This window comes from Pholis gunnellus, assembly GCF_910591455.1.
Source record: "Pholis gunnellus genome assembly, chromosome: 5".
In the NCBI taxonomy this organism is placed as follows: Eukaryota; Metazoa; Chordata; class Actinopteri; order Perciformes; family Pholidae; genus Pholis; species Pholis gunnellus.
This window is the reverse complement of record NC_136531.1, coordinates 16098006-16124241: the sequence shown is the minus strand read 5'-3', so window position 1 is coordinate 16124241 and position 26236 is coordinate 16098006. Positions and strand designations below refer to the sequence as shown.

Here is a 26236-nt window from a genome sequence, read left to right as displayed (position 1 = left end):
GGAGTTTTTATCATCAGCCTGCCCAAGAATTAGTTTCTGCCTGGTTATATTTTATTTGTTACTAATAAAAACGTATTTTTAAAGCTATAGCAGTGGGCAATATAGCTCTTTTGTTTCCTAAGTGTAGGCTACTTGTTGTTTTTTGGCAGGCTGAAATAACTGCCAAAGGATAAGTGACAGCTGTTTCTTCATAAGGGGGTCTGGTTGCATATGGCAAAATTTGATTCAACATGGAATCTGTTTGAGCCGTCTGTTACAAATTTAGAAACAACTTTATTCATTTTTTAAGTAGAAGCAGGAAGAGATAAAACAGAGAGTGGAAACGCAGTGAAAAAGCATGCAGCAGCAGGCAGGCCTTTCAAAGTACATGTTGTTCTCAATATATTCCCAAAAGAGATGCAGACAGAGCTGCAAACTATAAGTAATACAGATAAATGAGTAATATTTCTGTCTGAACACAACCCTAAACACACCCAGGATGCACTTCTGATAGCGTAGTGACAGAGGACGTACATGTGGTATTTACTGTGGGTCTGTTGTACAATGTAGAATTATGGGTTCAGTTATAACTGATTTATTTTTTATGGCTATATAGATGTATGCTCAGTAAAAACACAGTGAGTCAATGGGATGTTTTCAGTTTATTTAACAATAAATATTATTTATCCCTACAACAAAGTGATGAAATCATTTATATATATTAAAGTCAACAGCACCGATAAATCTTTGTGATATCCAGACTAACAAAAGAAATGTAGTAAAAGTGCACATCTTTAAATTAGTTAGTAATATTACCCAGTCTTCAGTCGCTGGACTGAACAAAGGGAATATTCAGTGATTTGATCCTTGAGTTCCAGTGTAGCACACACATAACAAATAGAAACAAAAACTCTTATTAAGGATGCAATTTAAAATATTATTGTTGTATTATTAATGTCATTCACAGTATTCATTCAGTTATGTGAGACAGACAAAATAATATAATCACACAGCGTCTCTTGCATATGCTTCAAAATAAATAACTGCCAACTGGATTAAAATGCATCAGAGGGGGAAAGTAGACACATCTCTCTCTGTGACACCAGGAATGTCAGTAATACATAAACACAAGTGAATGAATATCTGCCTGAGACAGAAGAGATAAACCTTTTAAACTCTATGTATAGAAACAACAGTCAGCTCTTGTACTGAGCTATTTATAAAAATGACCTCCATAGAAAACTGCTTGGCGGAGGCGTCTGACGTCTCATTGCAACCCAGTTTTCAGGAATCACTGCAGGCGATGAAACCTAAGTAACATTTTCCCTAAGAGGTCAAATTGAAAAATAGATGAAATAGCAAAGAGTATTGAAAAATTAGGAAATTACGCAAAGAGATATAACAGAGAGCATTCTACAGTATCGCATTAACATAAAGTATGACAACAGGCAGGCAGCATTTCCACATTCAAGTAAATGGATGTCTGAGAGAAAATAAACTCAGTAATCCTCAGTAGTAACTCATTGCCACAACACTTAGTAAAGGGACAATGGTTGAACATGTGGGAATCAGTCATGTACTTTCATATCTGTTCTAGTGTTTTTAAGTTTATTCTTTATATATGTAAAGGGTTGTTGTGTGCATGTGTATTTAGCACCTCTTGTACCAAAGTGTAAACTGGAACCAAATCAGAAAGTCCTCAGAGATGGGGCACTCTGTCTTACCGCTTGTGCTAATTAAGAGAGACTGATATTTAAATGTTTAGAAATGTGCCCAACTTCATGAAATTAAAAGTCTAAGCCAATAAATTAGATTAGCTGCCACTCCACAATGCCGTTTTTATTCCTGTTTCTAGAGGAAAAGCAGGAGCATGTGGAACATTAACCTTACACACTCCCATGATCACAGCTTCCTTCCCAGATATAGAAGGCCTCATGAATCAATTGAATATCATTGTCTCTCAACTCTCTTGTTTAAAATGTGAAAACACAAGACTGCATGTATAAAAACAGAAAGCCTGAAGATAAATATGGCATGGTGATGTTTGTCTGTGGGATGGGAAAGTATAGGACTGACTATTTCCCACGGAGGTGATGTGCTGTATACGTATTGAATAATTTACTGTATATACATTCCATTTGCTGGACCCTGTTTCCCAAAGCACCTTAGAGCGTCATGTGGGTCCCATTTTTAGTTTAACCCCAGAGAGACTTTAAACTCAAACCCTGGCAGAGATTGTGAAACATCAACCACAAACAGGACTGACATCCACTGAACCTGCTGCTTTACCTCTTTGTGTTTTGTCCGCCTCCATTGCAACACCACTGATTCCACATACTTCAGTTCTGAGTAGGTTTAGATGCCACTGCTCCCTCTTTGGAAGCATCTTTGTTGTCATTGGCTTCTGCTTCATCCTCTTTAGGAGGGAACATCCACGCCAGAGCAGCCTTGGCCGTGCCGTCGCCGCTCTGGCGTGAGAAGCAAAGGAAGGTGGCCCAGACGAAGGCACAGCAGCCGGTGAAGGTGGTCCGCACGTACAGAGGCACCAAGGCAAAGTTCACAAACTGAGGGAGGCAGATAAAGATTACCGTGTATCTATGTCATCGCACCGGTATATCACATGTTCACATATCGAAACACAATTCAGATCTTTTTTTATTGTGTAGTAGATTCTGTTGTTAGATGTCATACAGAAACTCTATTCTCTAATTTAAACTGCAGTATTAAGCAGAGTTTTGTTTTATTATGATGTCCGGAATAGGTCTTCAAGTTTTGATTCGCAGGTTTGTCTTTCAAAACGTATCACATTATCACATATAGCAGCTGTAGCAAATTAATGGAAGATAAAGCAAATTTAAGATTTTAATGGTGAAACTTACTGAGCCACAAATCAGGTTTATCAATACGTTGTGAGATGTGCTTCAGAGTTAAGAATCATTAGCAAGAGGACCTTTGAGCATAGATTGTCTTCACTATGTATTATTTACACGGGTCAACGACGATGTTAATATTTACCTGCATAAATGGCCAGAACATAAGCCCCGTCTGAAAAGAGAGACAAGCATATAAATAAAATGAAACACTTACAAAAACCTTTACTCACACAGCTGACATCTACAATGACAAAAACATAAACCTTCAACTTTAGTGACACCAGGAGAGCTATCAGTAGAGATCTCCCAAAACCAAATAATACATTATAAATCCACTGTCTGCATACAGAGTCTTCCAAATACATCGAGCATTGGTTTCGGATATGTGCACACAGAGTGCACACTACAGCGTCTCCTCTGTTTGGATTTAGGCACAAGTTAACTGTCACAACATGTCAATGCTTGAAGGTGCTGCTAGCAGGACAAACACACTGTGACAGCCTGTCTCGCCTCCAACTCACCTTATACGTATTTAGGAATTTCTCTCTCCAGTCTTCAAAGATGTCCTCTTTGCCCTCCAAGAAGCTGACACCTGGGTGAAAACCAGACAAATGACCGTTCATTCTGTGATTCTGTGACTGGAAAATGGAAGGTTTAAAGACAGTGTAAGGGGAGTATATAAACACAGTATGTGTGTCTCATAGCAGTCGGATAAATAATCACCAAGGCAATGTGTCACATCGTGTCTTCTCAAGCAGTGTTATTGATACACTGGGACACATATTGCAACACATTCTCTTGTAAAACAATATCAGTACGACAGCGTGAACACTGTATTGATTAAGCGTTAGCATTATGAGATTTGTATTTTTTTTTTATGTAGTTTGCTGTTCCGGTTTTCCGCTTTGCTTTTTGGCGACTGTGTAATATTACATAGTCATATCTTATGTATATTCATTTTGTGTTCTCTATAATACTGTGAAATTATAGGTGGAGGCTTCAAATAAGCCCAGTGGGCTTCCTGCCTCTTCCTGAACTGTGACATTATTTATCGCTGTTATATTTGTGTATTCTTTTTAATTGTGCAAAATAATGATTGATAGGCATATACTTGTTTGTATTTTTGGGCTATTTGAATGAAAGCCCACACTTAGTACTACTACTTGTCTAATGTAATATGAATTGTAAAGGGAGCATTCAACTGTATTGTAAATTCTCTGCATTTATTATGCATGTGTAACATTAATCCTGGTGATGGATGGCTCATATCCTCCCATTCTTAACTCCACCAAATGTATAATATGAAATCTATTATCTGCTCAGGGATGACTTACATGTAACCTCTGCTCAGGGTATGTTTCACAAGACAGTGAACTACTGGTCGTTACAGCACTGAGAGGATTCGGGGTCAGGTTACAAATTGACAGCTATCTGTTTTGAAGTTAACCATTGACAGCTATAAGATCTGTTTTGAAGTTAACCATTAACTGCCCGGCCGTGGTGTCCCGTCCCAGCTGTCCCGTCCCTGCCGTCCCACTGCCCCCAAATGACCTGTGTAGAAGACGCTGGTGGCCAGCGGTGCCGCTGTGGTCTGGTCCAGGAGCAGCTTCCTCATCACCATTCTGATGGAATTCCCGGGAAACCTGCGCTCCAGGAAGCGCATCCAGAAGAAGTTGAAGTTACCATGGAAAGTGAACGCGACCACGGCCACGTTCCGCGTGTGTCTCCAGTCCATGTCCTCCCTGCGCGAGAACCACTGGTGGACGCAGTCCCCCCCGGCGAACAGACAGCCGTACAGCGTGACGTTGGTGACCCACGGAAACCGACGGACGTGTCTCAAAAACGCCTGTCGCATTATGTTACACTGACTGTCGCGCAGTCGAGAGAAACGTGGGTGTTAGTGAAATGTAACGTGCTCAGAATAATGTTAGCTAAATGTGACACATTGCACCGACGTCATCTCTGTGTGAATATCTCCGTGGAATAACACACACACTATATATTCCAGTCCGGGTTTCGATGGAAAAGGCTCATGAGGCTCATCCACGGCAGAGTGTTTATATTCCTCGTAGAGTGTAGTGAGTAAAGTAAATCTCACATAGGTTACGTGCTTGTCACCCACCATCCGATCCGATACCCGGCACTGGACCTGACAGTTTGCTCTTGTGGGTCGGTTTTGCGTAAAATTACCACGCCCCCTTTTACGTAAAAATAAAACACGGTTGGCTACACGGTTGAAGGGCGGAGTGAAACTGAAAACCTTAATAAGCAGCCATGGTGGTTCAACCTGGGTATAATACAATACTATCACAAGAGAGATGGTTATGGAGAAAAGGGACCTCTAGACAAACTATGTAGGTCGATACATTACATAATAACATACATATATTTGACATTTCCATCGTTAGTTATTTTTCTATTTGTTTATTGCCGTTTATGTGTTGTGTGATATTGCATTAGACGAAGTAGCTAGCAAAATCGTACTGAAGTGCTGAACTAAAAAAAAAAAAAATGTATTCACTCTGAACATAAACATGACCATTCCATACTAGATTTGACCATTTACATTTATTTAGCAACATGTACGGTATGTTCACAAGTTGCACTGCGAGCTTTAAGCACCTTGCAATCTCCTGAACAACACAACTGATGAAAAGGCCTTATTACAACAATTGAAAATAAAAAAAAAAGACATAGCAACATCATATTGTGTTGCGTTTGATAAGAATCCACATCATCCCCTGCAGATTACTGTACACATCTACACATGCAGTTTTTCTAAAACATACACATTCATAGCCAAGTATGCAGCGGAATGATGAAGTAAAATATATTCAATTTTCATCAGGAAGGTGCGTTTGTAGAGAAAAATAAACGTTGCTCAACTCTTTAACAATGCAGAGCGCAGCAATAAGTATTATCTTCGCTGTTTTAAACTAAGTGCCAAAATAAACATATTTTTCATTGTCGTTGCAGCAAGTTCCAGCCATAGTTGGTCAGGCTTTAGATCATTCATATGGTTTCACATTTTTCGCCTAGTAAATACATATTGTGCATACATTTCCATAGCATACTTAAGTTTAGTTTTAGATTGCAATACCTCCCAGAAAAACAGAGTTAAAACTTGCTTGGGATTGGCCAGGTTTGATTTCCTGGCGACACTAACTGACAAAAATATAAAGGCAAATAAATTAAGTTAGAAGTTGCTTGACTGTACTGCTATACACTGAACAATGGATGCATGCACGTTAGGAAGTGAATAGAAAAAAATATGCTTTGGGAAAAGTGCAACCATAGTTTTGGGGCTAAAAAAAAATAAATTTAAAAGGAAAAGTACATTTTTTTACACTGGACATAAGACAAAAATGTTAATAAATCCTTCGACAATCAAAGCAGTCAAGTATAGTAGGACTTTAACCTTGACTTACTGCAACACGGCAGATGGTATATGTTGCAGACTTGACACCATCTCCAAAGAGTGGAACAATGAATTGTTACAGGCACTAACAGAACCACTTGTACCTTCTCTACTCTTTCCGCTGGACCAGCCAGATGAGTCTGGAGAGCCATTCAACATACATACAGCATGATCCAGCCAGGGGCTACCTCCATGTTAAGACACAATGAACAAAATACAGGCAATGGGTGGATGGGTCACAGTGTATCCATTGAGCTGAGAGGCAAAAAACAGTCAGGTCCCACGGAGAGGTCCAGTGAGAGATACGAGTAGAGCTCTATGACTAGACAGCCCTCTCCCAGTCCCCCCTCTCAGTCCTGTGGTAGAGCTGTGGCTGACCCCCGGGGAACAGGCTGTCAGAGTTGGGGTGATCTAACAGGAACTGGATGGTGGTCTTCATGTGCTGGACAAAGTGTGGCGGCTCAGCCATCGGAGAGGTGGACAGGTACTGGGCAAGGGAGAGAAATACCAGAGTCAAAGGCTGTGTCATGTCACTGCTGGACTGCTGCTTCACACTCATTTTGGGAGTTTCAAAGGCTTAACAAGAGGGCTTGAATGAAGCATGAACAATAGGGACTTATAACAAAGGATGAGGCAGATTGTTTTTATAGGAGTAATACCTCCACATTCCTTTACCTTTAAAATTGTGTCATCATTTTGTGACAACCAGAAGGCAATATCCAAATTTGAAGACCACTTGCAAGGCCCGATTTTAACAAGCCCTCGACTTGAGTCATATATGTCTGCCATCTGCAAGAAGAAGAAAAAAACTTAAATTGTATAAATGATCTTTGCATTGACATTGTGACCTCTTAAATTTACTGAATAAAACAATTACCAAATAATGAATTATAGGGGAAATCAGTATTCTTTTCTTGTTTATGATTATAAACTCATACAAAATAGTTAAACATGTGGCTATGAGTTTTTGGATGAATGTTTTTGTGCCATACTAAAATGTCCATATAGTACCTGTCCCCCAGTGAAGGTCCGTGCCGATCGCAGCTCCTCTGCAGGTCCTTTATGATTGAATGACGAAGGGAACACTTCCCCCGTTTTAACATTTACACCTGTGCAGAAACAGACATATATATATATATATATACACAATATACTAGAGGACACATGCCATGAAAGCATTGCTCTCACTTTGTAGCATATTCATCACTTACCTATTCCATACACTACAGGCCGGTGAGTTCCATCAACAACAACGTCATTCATTTCTACAAACACAGAGAACAGAAGGGTAAACCGGAGGAAGGCGTAACTGGTAGAATACTTGTAAACAATCGTAAATAAGTATCAAAGTTACCTGTGATGCAACATGTTTCCAGATGAATATCCTCTTTTATTTTCTGGAACGCTGCTGTAAAGTAAAAAAAAAAAGAGTATTTTCACATGTTAAAAAGCTTAACTGCTGCCAGCACAACATTAGAATAAGACACAAGGCAATTTGAAAGACTATACCCAGTGTGTTAAGGCTGAGTTTATGGGATGTTTTTGACTCATCGTTAAATCCCCCGGCAAGATGGAGCTCAAGTCTGCATGATGATAAGCAAAGTAAAAGGAAATAAAGATCCTCCGAACAGGATGTGCACTTCTATTATGCGTGTTTATTTGTGCGATTCCTACCTGCCCTCCTTACTGAAGTTACTCAGGGACGTCACCGCTTTCACAAGCAGCGGGACTTCAGACCAGGTGCTGGAACCATCACAGTGAGCAAGGCAAACGGCTCCACTTCCTAAGAAATAATAAAACATGGCAGACATTAGAAATGTCATTCATAACCATATACACACACACACACACAGGCTAGAATAAGGCACACAATATGAACCTAATGAAAGGAATGTTACCGGTGTGTCGCAGCACAACCAGATGGCAGGTGGTGGCATCACCAGATCCAATGACTGAAACACAGTCTGAGAGGTACAACAAAAGGCAGGTTATCATTATGATCCAGAATGGTTAACCTAGAGTACGATCTAGGAGTTAGACACTCACGGTCCAATCAAGACAGAGTCAAAACATATATTGTGGCTGAACTTACTGCATTAAAGACTACTCTCCTAAATAATAAGGGACTTGTCACAAGAACCTCTGTGTGTGAGCTGAGCAACACAAAGGGCTGATATTCAGATGATGTGTTCCCATCATGAGGCTCTACTTACCGTCTGCTGGTGTTGTTGCAGCAAACTCTCTTTGTTGGACATACAAGAGGCACTTTGGGTCGACATCAACAAGAGGCTTGGAGCTAAATGTTCTTGCGTTTTCCTGTGACACAAGAGTAAAAATGAAATGCATTACTTAAAAAAATAAACAAAAACACCATGAGGCTATAATATTCATTAGTGGTATTAATACAGACTGTAAACCTTCATCTTTGGGATTTTATTGCTCTTAGTATTATTTGACAACAGAATTTAGTTAGATATTTGCCACAGAAAAGGAAAATGTAGCGTTATCTTTCAACAGATGAAAGAAACACCTCACTGACATGTTAGACGTTTAAAAACAATAAACGCCCCCTCTTTAAGTTAACGTTACGTTAAAATAATTCTCAATAAAGACCAGACAGAAGTTTAAAATATTGTCAATTTAAGTCAGCCATCGGGTGTTTTGTATTCCTATGTTATGTCTTATTTAGAAGTTCTTAATTTGTTAGGACACACACACGGTAATTTACAATTCGCTACACTTCTTTAGATGCAACCAAAACAATGATAGTTTGTTGTATTATCCCCGACTGACTATAAATACTGCCACCACATGTCACACCCAAATCCCGTTCATAAATCTAATAACTATTTCGCTTTATCATTAACAGCCACTCTGTCACTAAACGATGAACCGTTACTTACTGCTAACAGTATCTAAGTAAACTACATTTAGCCACACTTTCATGAAACAAACCTGTAAATGTGGATATTTGTCGAACAGTTCCGCTGTCGAGCTTATGCGGTCAAGTCCTCTATTTTGAATTAGCAAAGGCATTTTCTTAAGGTCCACTTTAATATCAGCTGGCTGATCATGCAATTATAAAGACCTTAACTTCATATTTGATGGCTTAATATCTCATTTTAAAACCACACATAACGCAGTAACTGAAAAACCAAATAATGGGAGGGAACTTCCTGAAGGCATTCTTCTTCTACGGTTCCAGACTCGCAGTTTATGACACAGCGCCAACTGTTAAAAAGCACGCATGCGTACAAGAATCATATTCACGTAGATTACTTAGGGAACATTTGTACGCAGTGTCCGTACTATCGAACCGAAGCTACGTAGAATTACTAGTTGAATTTACGTCGCTAAAGAGGGGAGAGACGGCGGGAGGTGGGGTTAGTTTAGCCAACGTTACGTGTGACGCATACAAATAGTGTTTACCACATTCCGTATTTCTGCGTAGTTCTCGGCTAATAGACAAGTTTTGCGAGCGTAAGTACATTTTTCTACCAGCGCACAACGCAAACAAACCGGTGGAAAACGTTAAAACTTAAACGCTACGTTACAAATATCGCGGAGAGGATTTACTTGTTTTCGTCAACATGAGAGGGGGTTCCTCCTATGGCGACCGTGGACGTGATAGGTAACGTTAAGTTTGTTGTTCATATATGGAAATAAAACACACATATAATATATATATATATATATAGAGAGAGAGATATATATACCACAGCATTCGTTGCATAATGTCGAGACGGCACAGGCAGTTTGACCCGAAGCCATGAAAGTATCCTTTCGAACAATGCAGCACTGAAGTAGTGAGGCGCAAACCTCCTCAAGGCCTCTCTCCAGTGTGTAGTCATTTCCACTGTAAACACTGCACTGTGCGGGTAAAGGTCGTGTTTACATCATAGTCTGTTGGCTGGAGCACGAACGTTTACTTGTTTGTTTGTTTTTTTCCACATTAACCATAATTATCTATTATATGTGTATGGTGAACCCTCCGGACTTTAATAATATTGCTATCACCTAAAACACGCGCTAAAAATCATCGCGCTAAAAATCATCACACTAAATTGGTTCTACAATTTGTGGGACGTTTATGTACCTAATCTGGACATTTGAATTTATACACAGGACATTATAATTTACAAATGCAAATTAGTAGGTCTAAGCATATGTGTGCAGTACACAACCTTAACGCATAATTGCACATATAGATACAAATATATATATATATATATATATATATATATATATATATATATATATATATATATATATATATATATATACTTAAAGTCTGCTTGTGGATTTAGTTAAATACAGAATTACCACTCAGGTCAGGACTTCATGTGAATAATAAATCTGCACATAGAGTGAAGCTAAAATACAGATAGAAATTATCACTACATGATCTCTTTGGTGACCATAGTAAATGCAGTGTTGACACAAACCCTGTTGACAGTTAGTTATTGGCATGATGTAAGCAACCATATCAACTATAGAGCACATTTCTGGAGGCAATGCCTTGCTCATTACCTGGTGCTCTTATCTCTCTCTTTCTCTCTATTTCAGGCCACGGTTTGGGGGCATGAACAGTGGGGGTCGCAATGGACCCCCACCTATGAAGTTTGGGAATCCAGGTGAGCGTCTCCGCAAGAAGAAGTGGAACCTAGACGAGCTTCCGAAATTTGAGAAGAACTTCTATTCTGAACACCCGGAGGTCCAACACATGAGTCAGGTAAATCGTTATGTTTACACTCACATGCACAAACATTAATGAATCATAAAACGTACATGGAAAGTGACAGAGTTAAGCATATTTCAATGCCTGTCATTTAAAATGAGTTCTATGGCCATTGTCATATATGTGGTAATCGCAGACAATATCTATACACCAAGCAACAAACAATAACACGTTTAAACCTCTTTATTGATGACGTACAGTTGTACCTAATATAATCTCTCCTCATAATCATATTTCTTTACTGATTCAGAGTAGTTTCACACCATGTCCGAACGTCTGTTTCCTCTTTCTCTGTTATATCTAGCATGAAACGGAAGAATTTCGCAGAAAGAAGGAGATCACCATCAGAGGCACTGGCTGTCCAAAGGCGATCCCTGCTTTTCACCAGGCGCAGTTTCCTCGTGAGTAAACCTTACAATACTCAAACTATAATGTGTGTACGGTCTAAATGACCTGTTGCAGTGTTAATAAAATGTGTCTAACAAGGACTCGTGGTATGTTTACAAGAAGAACATATCGACTGATAGTGTTAGGGATTGTGCTTTGGATGGAAAGTCTGAAGGATAGAAACCAAAGAAAGAGTCCAGAGTGTAACTGTCTTTCTTCTGGCAGAACATGTGATGGATGTGCTGATACATCTGAACTTCAAGGAGCCAACAGCAATCCAGTCTCAGGGCTTCCCTGTGGCCCTGAGTGGCAGGGACATGGTGGGGATCGCACAGACGGGCTCCGGAAAGACACTGGCTGTAAGGCTACCTGGCCATCATCCTGCATGATGACGACATCTAGTTATAAAAAGCTTATTCGTGTAGTTCTGGTATTCCTGGTTGCACGAGTGGTTGTTGCATGAGGCCCAATGTTTAATTCAGTCTAAAAATATATGTGTTTTCAGAAAGGATTCCTAGGAGAAAGGATGAATTGGTTTGCCTGATTTCCTTGTATCCAAGTATTTACTTGTCGTTTGTGTTTATTTTAATTTCCCTGCAGTATCTTCTTCCTTCTATTGTACACATCAACCACCAGCCTTACCTGGAGAGGGGAGATGGCCCAATTGTGAGTGCAAGAGTGCAAATTACATTTGTGTTAAGTCAGATAGTGGTTTGTCTAAAGCATACAGTGTGGGTGTACAATCAGCCTGTGAAACCTTCCTCAATCCTCTTTGAACTCTCTTCATAGTGTCTGGTGTTGGCCCCAACCAGAGAGCTGGCGCAACAGGTTCAACAGGTCGCATTTGAGTACGGCAGGGCTTCCCGTATCAAAAGCACTTGCGTCTATGGCGGAGCACCCAAAGGACCTCAGATTCGAGACCTCGAGAGAGGTGGGTATGGTTGTAGACGGGCACGATAGATGATTCAAAATAATTCAAAAATCATCTTCAACATATACGTACTTGTGTATTTACGAGTACTTTCCAAGCTTGATAAAGTTGAACCACATATTTAATTCATGAACAAACACAGAGCTGTATCTTGTAGCTCACACAGCATTTCCCTGTGAGGTGTGGCCATAGACGGTAATTGTTGGACTGCTTAAACAGAAAGGGTTGAACTATAAGTGAAATGGTCTGCTTGAGTATCTAATAATAATAATATGTGTTGTTTTTATTTTATTTTGTATGACTATAGGTGTTGAGATATGCATCGCCACACCTGGTCGCCTCATTGACTTCCTGGAGAGTGGGAAAACGAACCTGCGGCGCTGCACCTACCTCGTGCTGGACGAGGCTGACCGCATGCTGGACATGGGCTTTGAGCCACAGATACGCAAGATAGTTGAACAGATCAGGGTAAGCTCAGTTCAGACTGCGGAGTTACAATGATCACCGTGACTTATTAATATAAAAGTATTTTAAGTTAAATCGGTTGCACTCTCTCTGTCTCTGTCTCTGTCTCTGTCTCTATCTCTCAGCCTGATAGACAGACTCTGATGTGGAGCGCAACCTGGCCGAAGGATGTCCGGCAGCTTGCAGAGGACTTCCTGAAGGACCACGTCCAGATTAACATTGGCGCTCTGGAGCTCAGTGCCAACCACAACATCCTGCAGATAGTTGACGTCTGCATGGACAGTGAAAAGGACCAGAAGTAAGTGACGAGACATCTGACCTTTTAAATTACGTTATGTCATGAGTATCTCATTAGCTGCTATAACACAGATGAAACTGAGTGCCGCTGATGTGCTGTGATTGTTTGTGCCCGTCTACAGACTGTTCCAGCTGATGGAGGAGATAATGGCCGAGAAAGAGAACAAGACCATCATCTTTGTGGAGACGAAGAAGCGTTGTGATGAGCTTACCAGGAGGATGAGGAGGCAAGGGTGAGAAATGACTGCTATGACACAACTTGATGACTTTAGCACTGGGATGAATCATCATCAATATTTGATAGACAGAAGCTATTCAGAGTCATCGCTAATCTTCATTGTGTTTGTTTCTTTGTCCAGATGGCCGGCCATGTGTATCCATGGAGACAAGAGCCAGCCAGAGAGAGACTGGGTACTTGTTGGTAAGAATAACTGCAACACAGTAATACTGCCTCCCTCCTTTTGTTTATATATCATTTCACAACGACTGCTCATCAAACGGTGAAGGCACTAGTGTTCACGTTTGTCATTTACTGTCTCCTGCGTTGAGTGAGTGGAGAGGACTTCCTCGTCTAGTTCCTTCTAATGTTTTATTTCGTCCTACAGAATTCCGGAGCGGTAAAGCTCCGATACTGATTGCTACCGATGTGGCCTCTCGTGGTCTGGGTATGTCTGCTCACACATACAGTTAAAGCTGCAGAATCTCTCACATGATTGTCCGTTTGCTCATTCTTTCAGCATGTTTCTGTGAATTATATATATTTTTTTCCCTATAAATAATAATAATAAGTGTATTTCACACTTATGGAGTAACACTCACCAGAGTTAATCTGACTATTTGACCGATGGGTAAGTATGCTACAGATGAGACAAGCTATATCTGGCAAAGTCTGCCAATGAAATGGGGTAAAAACAAAATGCATTTCTCATTAAGATTAAATGTATAATTATCTGCCTTTGACCATTGTCTGGTTGATATTCTGACAGTTTGTTTTTTTATAACGGGTATCACACTAGGAATTTTGTGGTATCTCCCTCACTATTATGACAGTTTAACGTAAGCCTAGTGTGGAGGCTGCAGGCCTGCTGGGTTTATAGTCTGTGTCTTGTTACTTACAAAGCTTCCTCTTTGGCACGCTGCCTGAGAGGAGCACCGTGTGAGCCACATGCTACTGCACACCTTTTCTTCTCCTTTATAGTGGCAGCACAAATTTAAAGAAGATGCTGCTCATATGACCCGTTCTTCCACATATTCAATCATAAATTGTATTGTATAGTGAATCTTTTCTTCACTGATATAATTCTGCAAAATGATATACATTGTTTCGTTTTGCGGATTCATTTGAGGAGGCTAGTGTCAGCTGAATTGTCAGGAAGGCTGTGATGGCGATCTAATTTGTTGGCAGGATAAATGTGAGAAGGGGGGATGAGTAAAGTGACTTTGACTTGCTAAGATCCCTATGACCGTATCCTTGTTCTTTTTTCCCCCTCTTCTCCTCCCAGGGTTTGGCAGCACACGGCAGCTGTAACAGTCTGCGCTGCTGTCCCTTCCCCGTCAGTCACGCTAAAGTAGAAGCTCGGCTAGTTTTAGAGGGATTAAAGCCCTCTTATTCCTCTTGGGTAACTAAGATCCCCCTGCCCAGTATTGTCAGAGTTTTAAATCCAACGAGCCTGCCTTGGGAGAAGCCTGAGGTTCCTGTATGTCTGCCCAACGGTCCGTGCCAAAAAGCAGACAGACAGGGGGGAGAGAGAGTTAGACGGGCTCGTCTGGATCCAGTCCTGGCCAGGGTCTGAGGAGGGTCCTGCCATGCAGTTGCGTGTGTTTAACGGTTCTGCTCCCGTCTGACCTTGCTGGTGAGGGATGAATCCTGTCTCCCTCCCCCTCAGCCCCTCACTATAAACCAGGACTGATCAGGGGGGAATTCACTACCTTTGTAAAAACGACATGACGGGGGTAAGTACCTCACCGCCCCTTTCTCTTAACTCCTCCATGAGCTCACCATACATTCAGGTACTTCCATCGTGCTCGCATTGTAGTCAAAAAAAGAGCAGAGTTTTAATCCCGGCACATCGTCATTCTGTTATTCAGTAGGTCTCGCTTGGTGAAATGACCTCCCGCTGTCATGATGGAGGGGAAAAGGTGCTGTCAAAGCCCCACGTCTTATGTAATACGAAACAGCCTCCAATTGTCACACATTTTGACCAGTACTCACACTGATGTGAAGCGTTAACATCACTTCTGTACAGCTTGCTGTCAAAAACCTGAAGTCAACTTCAGATTTAACTGTATGTAGGATTCAAATTAGTTATATTGGTGGTTAACTGAAATAATATTTCGATTTTTTTTTCTTGGTGATAAAGCAGGTAAGTTACTCTTTTTGTTTATATTATTTGTTCACAATATATACATGTATATATATATTTTTACAAACAAACCATCAGCTCGTTTATTGGTAAAATGATAAATGTTTTGTCCAGAAGCTTCCCCCCCCCCGTGACATCATCATATCTTTTCCCTTTCCTCCATGCTGTCAAACCAATTGCTCTTTATCTGAAAGATGTGGAAGATATCAAGTTCGTCATCAACTATGACTATCCCAACTCCTCTGAGGACTATGTCCACCGTATTGGACGTACGGCCCGCAGTTCCAACAAGGGGACCGCCTACACCTTCTTCACCCCGGGGAACTTGCGGCAGGCCCGAGACCTGGTCCGGGTGCTGGCGGAGGCACGGCAGGCCATCAACCCTAAACTGCTTCAGTTCGTGGAGTCGGGGCGTGGTGGAGGAGGAGGCGGTAAGAACAACTTGGTACATCCCAGTCAGTCATACCGTAAAATGAGGCATAATAATACTGACATTACGTTTGTTGTTTGTTACAGGTGGCAGAATGCGCTACCGTGGCAGCAGCTCCAACTACTCTAACAACAATAACAACATGTACCAGGGGGGATGTGATCGCCGCATGCACGCCGGTGGTGGTGGTGGCGGTGGCGGTAGCAGCGGCGGCGGCAGCAAAGACAGCCACAGTAGCTTCAGCGGCCGCAACAACCGTGATGGAGACCGCTCCACTTCCTCTTACAGGGGCAGAGGCCGGGATCACGGGAATAGCCACAGCTCAGCCTCAGATCAGTACCAGAGTTACAGTGGCAGCGGGGGTTACAACTCCCGCAACGGAGGCCAGTCCAGTGGAGGTCAGGAGAAGTCCAGCCAGCCGCAGAGTCAGTTTGGCCAGCCTCCTCCTTCTCATCCTCCTTCATTATCAGGGGGGTTCCCGCCTCTGATGACTCAGCCGTTTGCCCAACAACAGCAAACGCTCATGGGCTTCATGGGGCAACCGGCGTACCCTTTTGGTTCTCCACCCCCTCCGGGCCCTCCACCTCCCAGGAAGTAGAATTACGAGCAGGAAGCACTGAGTTAATTTGAGCTACTTGGTGTGTTCGAAGAGTAATTTGAGTTTTTACTCTTTCCATCTCCAGGAGGTAGCGATTTGAAAAAGCGTGTAGCTTTGGAGTTAAGGGTTTATATCTTTCAATTGTGTAATACTCTTTTGATACAACTAAACTTAAAACTTTCACCTTTCTTTTTTTCCAACCTTAACTCAACCGTGTACCATGGAACAAGTTTCCTTTTTTTTTTTTTTGTCCCTCTCCAGTTTAAAGCTGCGTCGTCCATCAGCTGTATCAGGGCTTGCCTACAATGAAAACTAGCCTCGGTGTTAGGTGGTGGAAAGTGCTGGTTATGGGAATGTTTGATTTCTAGTATATACCGTCCCAGTCCCGAGTCTCGCTCTCTGCTTTTATTAAAGCTAGACATTTTTTACCCTTTTTGTTTAAGGTTTTGACTGTCATCATATTATAATTGTTGCATTGGTTTGTGAATCTTATTCCATAGTTTTGATAACATGCAATCACAATTATTTTTTGTTCCGTCATGAGCTTATAGATACATTTTCTCTATTTCCTTGTTCTTTAAGCGAGACAAACGTTGTTTCTATGTACTTGTAACTGTTGTTAACTCCCATATGGATTTAATAAGCAGATCAGCTAATGCAGACCTATTTTCTGATGGATTGTGGACTAGATTGCAGTTTGTTTCTTTGCTTAGTTTTGTCTTTCATTCATCTATTTTCTTTCTTCATAAATAAAGAATCAAACCTATTTTCTACTTTGAAAGTTATTGGTCAAATTATTTATACATCAGCTACATTTGCCATACAAATGACTTTATTTGCCTTAAATACACATTTGTAGTACATTCTCAATTTGTATCCAGCAGTATGTACATGTCTGTAAATATACATCATGGCATGAAGCTTTTATTTACATTAGGAGCACAAATGGAAAAGACAAATACACATATACTGTAAGTAGAAGCCTTGTTACAACAATTAGTTTTGTTATACTTTTAGTTGTATAACAATATTACAAATTTGGATCCAATTTAGTTGATTGACTCACTTTGGGTTTTATGTGATGTGTCTAGTTCCTTAAGTTGTTTTTCTTCTTGCCAGTCAAAATGAATGTAGGAGGTCCAGTCTGATGATGCACTTGAAAGCTGGACAAGGACAACAGGTTTGCATGCACAGTGCTTGTTCTTGTTCATGACTTTTTGCATTGCACAGCAAACTGAAGCATATTAAGTATCTAAGTAAAAGAGGACAGGGATTTGTATCTGTAATAGGTCTTGTAAAGGGGGAGCTCTACAATAACTTGTGACTTTGTAGCGTACCCCTAAACGCACCTCAATGAATACTACACCGAGGCATGAAATGGCGTGGCTACAAGACATGAAAGCCCCGTCATGTTTCAGGCAATTTTTTGGCGTCGTGGGAACGGTGCGATAGCTGGTTGTGTAACTGTAATCTATCAGTGCACACAGGGATGACAAATCACAGGTGACTTGCTGAGTTAATACCTTCAGACCAAGAAATCTGTTAGAAAGAAAGAGCCATCGTCTCTGTCATCATCTCCACAGACTGGAACAATCAGAATTGATCTACTGATTTGTGCTACTACAGTCAAATAATGGGCCGCTATTCATCTTAAAAAGAGGAAAATGCAATAAACTTGTAGGCAATGACAAAAGGCAAATATGTGCATGTGTGAACAAGATAAATCTGTTTCTGGCAATGTAGTGAAACCTGTTACAGTCCCCTCAATGCATAGTTTACAATAAGTCGTGCAATGTTCATAATTTGCAATCAGCTTGAGCAACGGAGGACTGAAAGGTGCTGACTGAGGCTACTTTTTTGTCTCGTTATTGCTCTCTTCCTTTAAGTCCTAGACAAGTCCGTGGTGGAGCTGTCAATAAATGACAGCAAATCTCTATGATTAATGGCACTGTGTGATGATGTGAGTTGATCCACCATAAGAAATGTAACACTTCAACCGAGTCAATATTACTCTGAAACTGATCCCTCGTATCATGAACTGGGTCTTCAGCTCTGTTGTAGTTACACACATTTTGAGTTTCACATGTATTTCACAATCGTATTCCTCAGGTGGAACCAGTCTGCCTCCAATCTCATTTTATTTAAATCTTTATGACACTTAGTGCTCCAATCAACTCAATGGCCGTGGTTATAAGGACGGTTCTGTAACATCACTTGTTTCTGATGCGGACATGGACATATGAAAACAGAAACAAAGATCAAACTAGTCATCTGTATACATATATGTACAAGAGCAAATGAAAATCAAACGTTTCATCTCAGGCACATGTGGTAGAATCAAACCGTGTGCACGCGATGTCAACTCAGGACTTCACGCGTCCCTCTTTGGGTCGATCAACAGTAGAAAGGCAGCAAATGAGAAAAGATGTTGTAATATGGAATGGTTTCATGTGCAAAACAAAACAAAATAAGTGCATGATAGTTCATGTTGTGTAAAATAACTCAAAATTAAAATCCTGAGTGAAACACAACATAAAAAAAGTGTCCCAAACTTTCAAAAATAAAGAAAAGTGCAGAAATAAAAAGCTAAATTTCAGTATTTTAACAGGGGCAGATGTTTAGTACCCTTCCTTCATAGTCCTTCACAGAAGACATTTTGACAACTTATTAATTAAACACCTGTGCTCCTATGGCAAGTCTGCTGTTTGTCACAGCTTAGACATAAATATTAAAACCAAAGCAATACTTTAAAACTGTGTACCAATTCCTCATGTATGCTACCAGGAGATACTGTCTCCACTGAATATAAGGGGAAAAGCACTTCAACAATTTCAAAGTGATAATTCAATTTAGTTTCATCTTTTCCAGATGCTACTCAAGTCGTTTGCTAAAAGTTTAGCAAGATAGCATCCGACTATGAAATCCACTGAAGCTGCTCTTCCTTGAACACTGATGAAGTGCCGTCACAATTCATTCATCATTTGAAAGGAAATTAATTCAAATTCTGATAATCAAGTTATTTATCAGGTAAAAATACCAACTATTCCATATCATAGGTTGAATACATGGAGTGTTTTGGCTGTTGGTCAGACTGTAAACATCACTTCAAGCATGTAACTGACTTTCAAGTTTAACTGAAAAGTATTATTGATGTACTGAAAGAAAATAATGATTTGTTTCAACCCTACTCTGACCACTGGACACACAAACTGTGAGACAATACTCTGAATGTGGGACATCTTTGCTCATGCTGTCCAAAGTAAGGAATGCATTAGACACTTGCTTTACGGTTGAGAAATAATGTGAGACATTTGTAATTCCCATGAACATGGGACATCTGGGAGGGCTGTTAAACCGTGTTAATCAGAAAAATGCACACATTTAGGAAACTTTTTGTTTCCCCAAAAGTCACTGCATTGAATCAATGTTTTGCATTGGAATGATTGTTGGAAGGAGAAAAATAATTCTACAGTACGAAACACAGGAACGTGGAGATGATTGAAAAAGGACAGGAAGGCGCGAAGGAAGGCACAAGGTAGAAGCTGGTTCCCACAACATGGTCTCAGGTCAGTTTGTATTACCAAACCACAGTTTGAAACCACCGAAGTGTAAAGAGACAGTCTCATCTCCGAGCCAGTGATAAGGGACAACTTCAACCTAAATCTAAAGGAAGCAGCAGATCAGATGACAGGAGGCTGGTTTTTCTCCCTACAGGTTCCACCAGGTGTTTGGAGGCGGGAACTGGTCCACATCGCCAGATTCATCATGACATTTGTCCCCCAGGTTGAATGTCAGCTTGTACCGCAAACGCACTTTTTCCTGAAACACAAGAGAAAAAAAACATCAGTTTGGAAATGTCTCAGTTTACGTTCAGTGTTTATCGCCAAAATGTAATGGGGGGGGGGGCACCTTGTGAGGGTTAGCCAACAGCAGGATCTGTGTGATGACGGCTGGAGGCAGGATGGGATTGAAGGCTGGGAGCTCGGTGCTAGTGGGAGGCTGCAGCTTTACTTTCATCACCTAGGCACATCCACACAAAAATCATGATTCGCACGAATAAAACTTTAGTCGAAAAGACGAAAAGACCGTTTCCACCAGATTGCCTTAAACCAACCTTTGGTACAGCTGCCTGAAAGCGGATGTTGGCGACAGGAATGGGGGCCGAGGACAGCATGGAGATGATCACCACCAGCACGTCAGACCGTGACGGACGACAGTCACGGGCAAAGGTGAACAGAACACGGAGACTGTGTTTGTCGAATACAGTCACTGGTAATAAACTGCCTGAAATATATGTGCAGACACATGGGGAAAAAAAAAAACAGAACATGATGCAGAGGAAATAAAAAGAGAGAAAACTGCACATAGGACCAGAGCCAACGTCACTGGTGGGCCTGGGGTTACTGCTCATGCTTACTAGGTTTGATTGCTTCCAGAGGCACCGTAACGTCAGATAGAGAGATGTTGTCATAGGAGTCAGTAGCAGCTAATGAGCCTTTCTCAGCAGCTGCGAGACTGAGATTGGAGAGGAGGAGAGTGTCCGGCTGCTCTGCATGGATGGCCAATGTGGACCCTGGAGGAGGAGCGGGACCAGCGGAGATGATGGTGGTTCCATTAGGAGCCGGTCTAGAGCTGGCGCTGCACTGGCTCTGCAGATCTCGTAAGGTGACTCTGGATCGAGGTTGGAGCTTATCCCTAGATGTTGAAGAACAGGTTACATGGAAGAAAAAAAAAAAAAAAACATTAAACCCCATAACATGTGTATTCAGGGCTATGAAGGGTTAGTGCATCAGACACAGACATACTTCCTTCTATCAAACAATTAACAACTTTAAAAAGGTTATTCATTCCATATACTCCCGTTTATTTAACTTACCATTTGACCTGCTGGCTCTGTGGGGGTAAGGACTGCTGTAACAATGTCTTCCCCAACAAGTCCAGCTCTTCCATGGGTTTAGGAGGAGCAGTGCCCCCCCCTGCTGGTGCAGCTTGTGGTGTTTGGACCATAGCTGGTTGCAACACTGCAGCAGGGACGGATGAGTCTGTGCCATCAGAGGACTGAGAGAGCAAACGGAGGGTTTGAATTTGCCTTTCAAAGAGTTCATGAGAAGATGGAGATCAGTAGAAGTATCTAATGCCATACGTTTTTGTTGAGTTATTGTTAGTCAGACATTTTCTTTGGATTTTACATATAATGGCTTTAATGTGAGCAGTACAGTATTATCTCTCAAATTGCACCTGAAAATTGTTCTGAAAGTCGAGGTTTTCCGTTACAGTCAGTCCTGGGAAATAAGAGACAAGGTTAACTCAATGTTATTCCAACTTCTGGTGTTTACAACATATTAAAAGTAAATGTCGCTCAAAACTCTTTCAAACAAACCCCGAATACAATATAAAGTTAGAAGCACAGCCAAGAGTTGTGAAATGTTTCTAGTAAAGCTGTGAAGCTATTTCTTTTGGTCTAGGCAGATGTGGCCTGCTTCTGAGGATGCTGTCTCAGACACACACTGAGCTCCCTGTGCTGACTCGCCAGTTTTTGGCTCGTTACAATGTTAAGCTTAGTAATCTAACTTTGCGTTTACAAGCCAGATGAGGTTTTTTTTGTGCTTACCTAGTGACATGAGCTCATCATCCAAGAGGCTGATGCCCATGTTCTGAGTCAGGGTCTGGAGGCTGGATGGCGTCGTGTTGGCTGATGCGTTAAGTCCCATCAAGTCTACGAGTGCTGAGCTACTGCTGCCTGTTTTGGACAGAGGAAACACATCTGTGATCTTAAGGTCTACAAACGTGTTTGGAGAATTTGTTGATCAAGCTTAGTAAACACGGATAGAAGCCAGATCACACGCAGGCACCTACCTGGTTGTGAGGGCGAGGTTATGCCATCCTTTGACACATCCTCTCCTTTTACCAGCTGCCTGTACAGGTTGATGACCTGAGTCAGGTTGTCATTGGCCTGTAGGATATCGGCTAGAAGCAGAAAAAAGGCTCATTAGCGACACCAACATGGTTTTACGCTTTGAAAATGGGCCTGAATAGCTTATTCTGCCTTTTCCAATACGACACACTGTCAAAGTCATGAGGTCAGCAACCTTACCTAAAGCATCGTCACTATCCTCTGTATCACTTGCTAATCGGAATAGTGTAGGCCTCATCTTCTCGCAGCGCTGGTAAAGATCCTGCGAACGGACGCATGTTAAAAAAACACTAAAACCACACCTGTGGTGGGTGGCACAAGCAGAATTACTAGACTGTAGCTGCAGCTAATGTTAATGTGCTGAGCTGTGCTAACCTTAATGAGCTCCTGGTTGCTCTGGGAGCAGCTCTCCTTGCTGTAGCCCTCCAGCAACTGGCTCAGCAGGGTGACACTCTCCTTCACCTCCTGGATGGCGTTCAATCGCTTCGATACCTTCTCTACACGCTTTTGGTCCTGTGAAAAAAAAAAAAAAGGGGGCGATAGGATCTCACAATGAGTCACTATAATGGCAATAAAAAGCTATATTACAGTTTAGGACTATACCTATACAAAGTTTTTGTATGAACTATTTTTATAATATTCAACCAAATGTGTTCAACATCAGAGAAACAAGTTTCAAGATCCTTCACTTTAATAAAGTCTTACTGGAACTACAGCCTTGTGTTTCTTCATACCTCGATCAAAACCGTGATCATTAATTGGATATTCAGCTTTTCACATCTGTTGTCAATGTTGAAATAGATTGAGGTCATAACTCATACAGCATTAAACACTACGATAATCCAAAAACATTGTTGAAAAGACCTTGAAATTAAAATCCGGGTGCATTAATGTTATCATGCTACATAATGTGGTGTTTCTATTGTGCAAGACCACATACTGTACAGCACGTGTGGTAAACAAAACCAATGACTCACCTCCTGGACCATTTCCTTAATGAGCTTGTTTGCTGCTCTCAGATCTTCTTGGTGGCTGCTGTTCAATAAGCGAGACAGCATCTACAAAAACAGGATAGGACAAAAGAGGGAGAGGAAAGAAAAGAGGAAGAGCACTTTGTAAACTGTTGGTTCCTTGGAGATTTTCCCAGGAGTTAACCTTCAAGAGGGTTTGGGTATAGAACATTTTTTTAAATAAATTATTTTGAAACCCTGTTCAAATTGATGGGTCGTCACTCATACCTTGGATTTCTCCTCATCCTCAAAGAGGACATTTTTGTCTCTGGGTGGAGGAGGTGGGAGGGGCTTGTCATCAGGAAGCTCAGGATCCAGCTTTACAATGCCTGGAAGAGAGCAAGGACACCCATTAACCTCACATGTAAACAGTTCAGCCACGTCTAGGTCATCTGGGTCACCTCCGGCTCAGAGTCCTCTCCATGACATACATGTGTGATACTGGTGCTATAGCATTGTTCTTGACACTTCTTTTAGATAAAGAGTCAGTTGCATTCTGTCAAAATGCATCACAAACCCACACACACTACAGATATGGTTCTTACACAACATGTAGATCACACTCCATTCAACGAAGCATGACTAAGGACATTGGTCTCATGTTTGTGGCTCATCACCATAAAAAGGAGAACTGACACTCCCTTGTACAAAACACTGTTTGTTAATACAAGGAAAATATCAGGGACCAAAAATCACATTATCAGTCAAATATGGGACCCCCCCCCCCCCTTAACAGCACCTGATCGGCCAGCACTTGTGTTTTGGTGGTGGGAGGAAACATGCAACATGCAAACTTCACAAGGAAAAGCCCCGAGTGGGGATTGAACAGTGCTAACCACTCGTCATGTTCTCTTCGTGTCCTGAAGAGCTCACCCTGTTTTTTCAGCATCTGATAGGCGTCTGCTATCTTGGTCTCATCAGGCATCCTCACTGTCCAGCTGTACATAATTTCTAACACCTTCTTCTTCACTGGCTCTGGAGCCCGGGCACCCAAATACTGCAGAAAAGAGCAAATTCATGTTTTAATTGTGAATGTAAAATGTGTTTATGCTTGAACAACAACTGGATAGATAAACTGATTCCCGTAAGGGAATTCCTAAGCACTAAGTAACTGCTTCACAAAGCCCGACACAAAATAATTACATTTGCAGCCAAACGGGTATGTCGGCATAAAAGACTGGGATCATTACCTTCGGTGACACCACTTTGATGAGCTCATTGAGAAAGCGAAACTTTCCCACCTCACTGTGAAATCGCTTTCCACAGTTCTTCATGCACGTCTCCAGAACCTGGGAATTGTGTAATGGTTTGTTTTTACGTTTGTACAGACTAAGCCTCCACAAAAAAAGAAAAAAAACCTTCACTGCAAAAAAACAACAATGAGAAGTGGCTTCCAATGTGGCGTTCTGCAGATCGTTACACTTGTTAGCTTACCATAAGCGCTTGCATAGCCTCCCACTCCTGAGGAGACTGGATTTTGTGGGCCAGAAGTCTGGTTGCGAGCTGGGGACTGATGGAGAACAACATGCAACTGTTAAAACTACACAGGAATTTAAGACATGCCATAACAAACACGGACAAATGATTTGGCGAGTGTGAAGCCAAAACACCCGTGGCATAATTATGTGACTGGTCTGACGTGTTTCATGTCGTGATGAAATAGTATGTGGCTTGCATGGCGTTTTCTACAGAGCTGCGAAACTGGATTAAACCAAGTTGTCAGTAGATCAACCACTGGCACAGTGCTGATTTGATTCTGCATTTTGTACACGGTGCTTAACAAATATGTACTCTGAAATGGTGTAATGTGTTTATCATCATCATCTCACCCTTCTGGTTCATTGTTGAGCTGATCACAAAAGCCCTTGACATTGTCCCAGTCGGTTTCCTTGTTCAACGGGTTGGTGGCCTTGTCTGTGCAAAATGAAAATGCATTTTATAAATTCTGTACCTGCTATGTTTCACAACTCTAACACTGCTGCATTGTGTCGACTCGTTCAGTGTGAAGTCTGTCAAACGTCTCGTGACAATTCACACTGGGATTTTACAGCCGTACATTTGAGAGTGGAGTCTTACTAAACGCCTGTCAGCAGCTGCAGCCTCTGGTTGTTTGCTAAATGCAAACTATGAGTTCTGTGGTTTTGGAGCAGGTGAAGAGAGTTGTAGTCGTGTGGCTGAATCCTTTCACGTTAACCGGTTAAATCAGACGTATAGTACCGTCATGGTTCCTGGTTATTGGGTTCGTTCAACTGGCTTGTTTTGGTCCTTGAGGAAAGCGTCAGCAGCTAACTAGCTGATGTTAGCGATCAAATGGACATTTTAATTAATTGAGCGTTAATCATCATGTTTGTGTGGCATCACTAACCTCGACATGTCAACAGTAAACATAATATGAGCTCCGAATACGATCGCCTCACAGCAGATGTGATAACTGTTACAATATCTTACTGAGTTTGTTAACGACAACTGCACTTTTTAATTTGATGACATTCGCTCTCTAGATTCTCAAATAAATATCTTCCCTCCGGAAAGTGCTATGGCCGACAGTAACACATTAAGACTAACAACATGTCTCCGAGTCCCTTAAAGCGGACTGGCTATCGCTGTCCGTTCAGAAGTTCATCTGATTGTACAGTATAACGACTTACTGATGCGAGACTGGAGGGTCGCCTCATCCGGAGGCGCCGCCGCCATCTTTCGGGAATTCTAAACAAGTGGCCACTATCGCGAGACTTTGTAACATCTCGCGTAGGTAGCAGTTGTAAAAACGGCCCCGGAGCTCCCCGCGTGGCCGCGAGGCGAAACAACAACGTGTAGGGTGGCAGGCGTGTAG

General features: G+C 41.5%; 4 protein-coding genes across 4 annotated transcripts; 1 reads left to right on the top strand and 3 right to left on the bottom strand.

Moving 5' to 3' along the window:
* Positions 1 to 640: 640 nt before the first annotated feature.
* On the bottom strand, positions 641 to 4984 carry LOC306696632 (mpv17-like protein). The gene is made up of 4 exons (XM_079160292.1): positions 4404 to 4984; positions 3374 to 3444; positions 2995 to 3024; positions 641 to 2543 (listed from the first exon to the last, which is right to left on the bottom strand). Exons 1-4 carry the CDS (start codon positions 4705 to 4707, stop codon positions 2319 to 2321), a joined length of 630 nt encoding a protein of 209 aa, XP_079016418.1. The 5' UTR covers positions 4708 to 4984; the 3' UTR covers positions 641 to 2318.
* Positions 4985 to 5401: 417 nt separating this feature from the next.
* On the bottom strand, positions 5402 to 9423 carry ntan1 (N-terminal asparagine amidase). Its single transcript, XM_079159393.1, has 10 exons — positions 9226 to 9423; positions 8484 to 8586; positions 8169 to 8234; positions 7945 to 8053; positions 7780 to 7853; positions 7625 to 7678; positions 7482 to 7535; positions 7282 to 7379; positions 6946 to 7059; positions 5402 to 6757 (listed from the first exon to the last, which is right to left on the bottom strand). The coding sequence occupies exons 1-10, from the start codon at positions 9304 to 9306 to the stop codon at positions 6593 to 6595; spliced, it is 918 nt and encodes a 305-aa protein (XP_079015519.1). The 5' UTR covers positions 9307 to 9423; the 3' UTR covers positions 5402 to 6592.
* Positions 9424 to 9655: 232 nt separating this feature from the next.
* Positions 9656 to 17252, top strand: LOC306695949 (putative ATP-dependent RNA helicase DDX5). The gene is made up of 13 exons (XM_079159392.1): positions 9656 to 9901; positions 10837 to 11002; positions 11313 to 11409; positions 11621 to 11754; positions 11996 to 12061; positions 12185 to 12326; positions 12634 to 12794; positions 12917 to 13089; positions 13211 to 13321; positions 13448 to 13509; positions 13694 to 13753; positions 15646 to 15882; positions 15968 to 17252. Exons 1-13 carry the CDS (start codon positions 9861 to 9863, stop codon positions 16477 to 16479), a joined length of 1962 nt encoding a protein of 653 aa, XP_079015518.1. The 5' UTR covers positions 9656 to 9860; the 3' UTR covers positions 16480 to 17252.
* Positions 17253 to 17324: 72 nt separating this feature from the next.
* On the bottom strand, positions 17325 to 26157 carry LOC306696544 (ADP-ribosylation factor-binding protein GGA1-like). The gene is made up of 17 exons (XM_079160198.1): positions 26052 to 26157; positions 25233 to 25317; positions 24838 to 24913; positions 24594 to 24692; positions 24277 to 24400; positions 23632 to 23732; positions 23371 to 23451; positions 22769 to 22906; positions 22574 to 22655; positions 22336 to 22446; positions 22091 to 22219; positions 21718 to 21761; positions 21356 to 21537; positions 20897 to 21174; positions 20594 to 20763; positions 20389 to 20499; positions 17325 to 20298 (listed from the first exon to the last, which is right to left on the bottom strand). Exons 1-17 carry the CDS (start codon positions 26095 to 26097, stop codon positions 20188 to 20190), a joined length of 1968 nt encoding a protein of 655 aa, XP_079016324.1. The 5' UTR covers positions 26098 to 26157; the 3' UTR covers positions 17325 to 20187.
* Between the last annotated feature and the right edge of the window lie 79 nt (positions 26158 to 26236).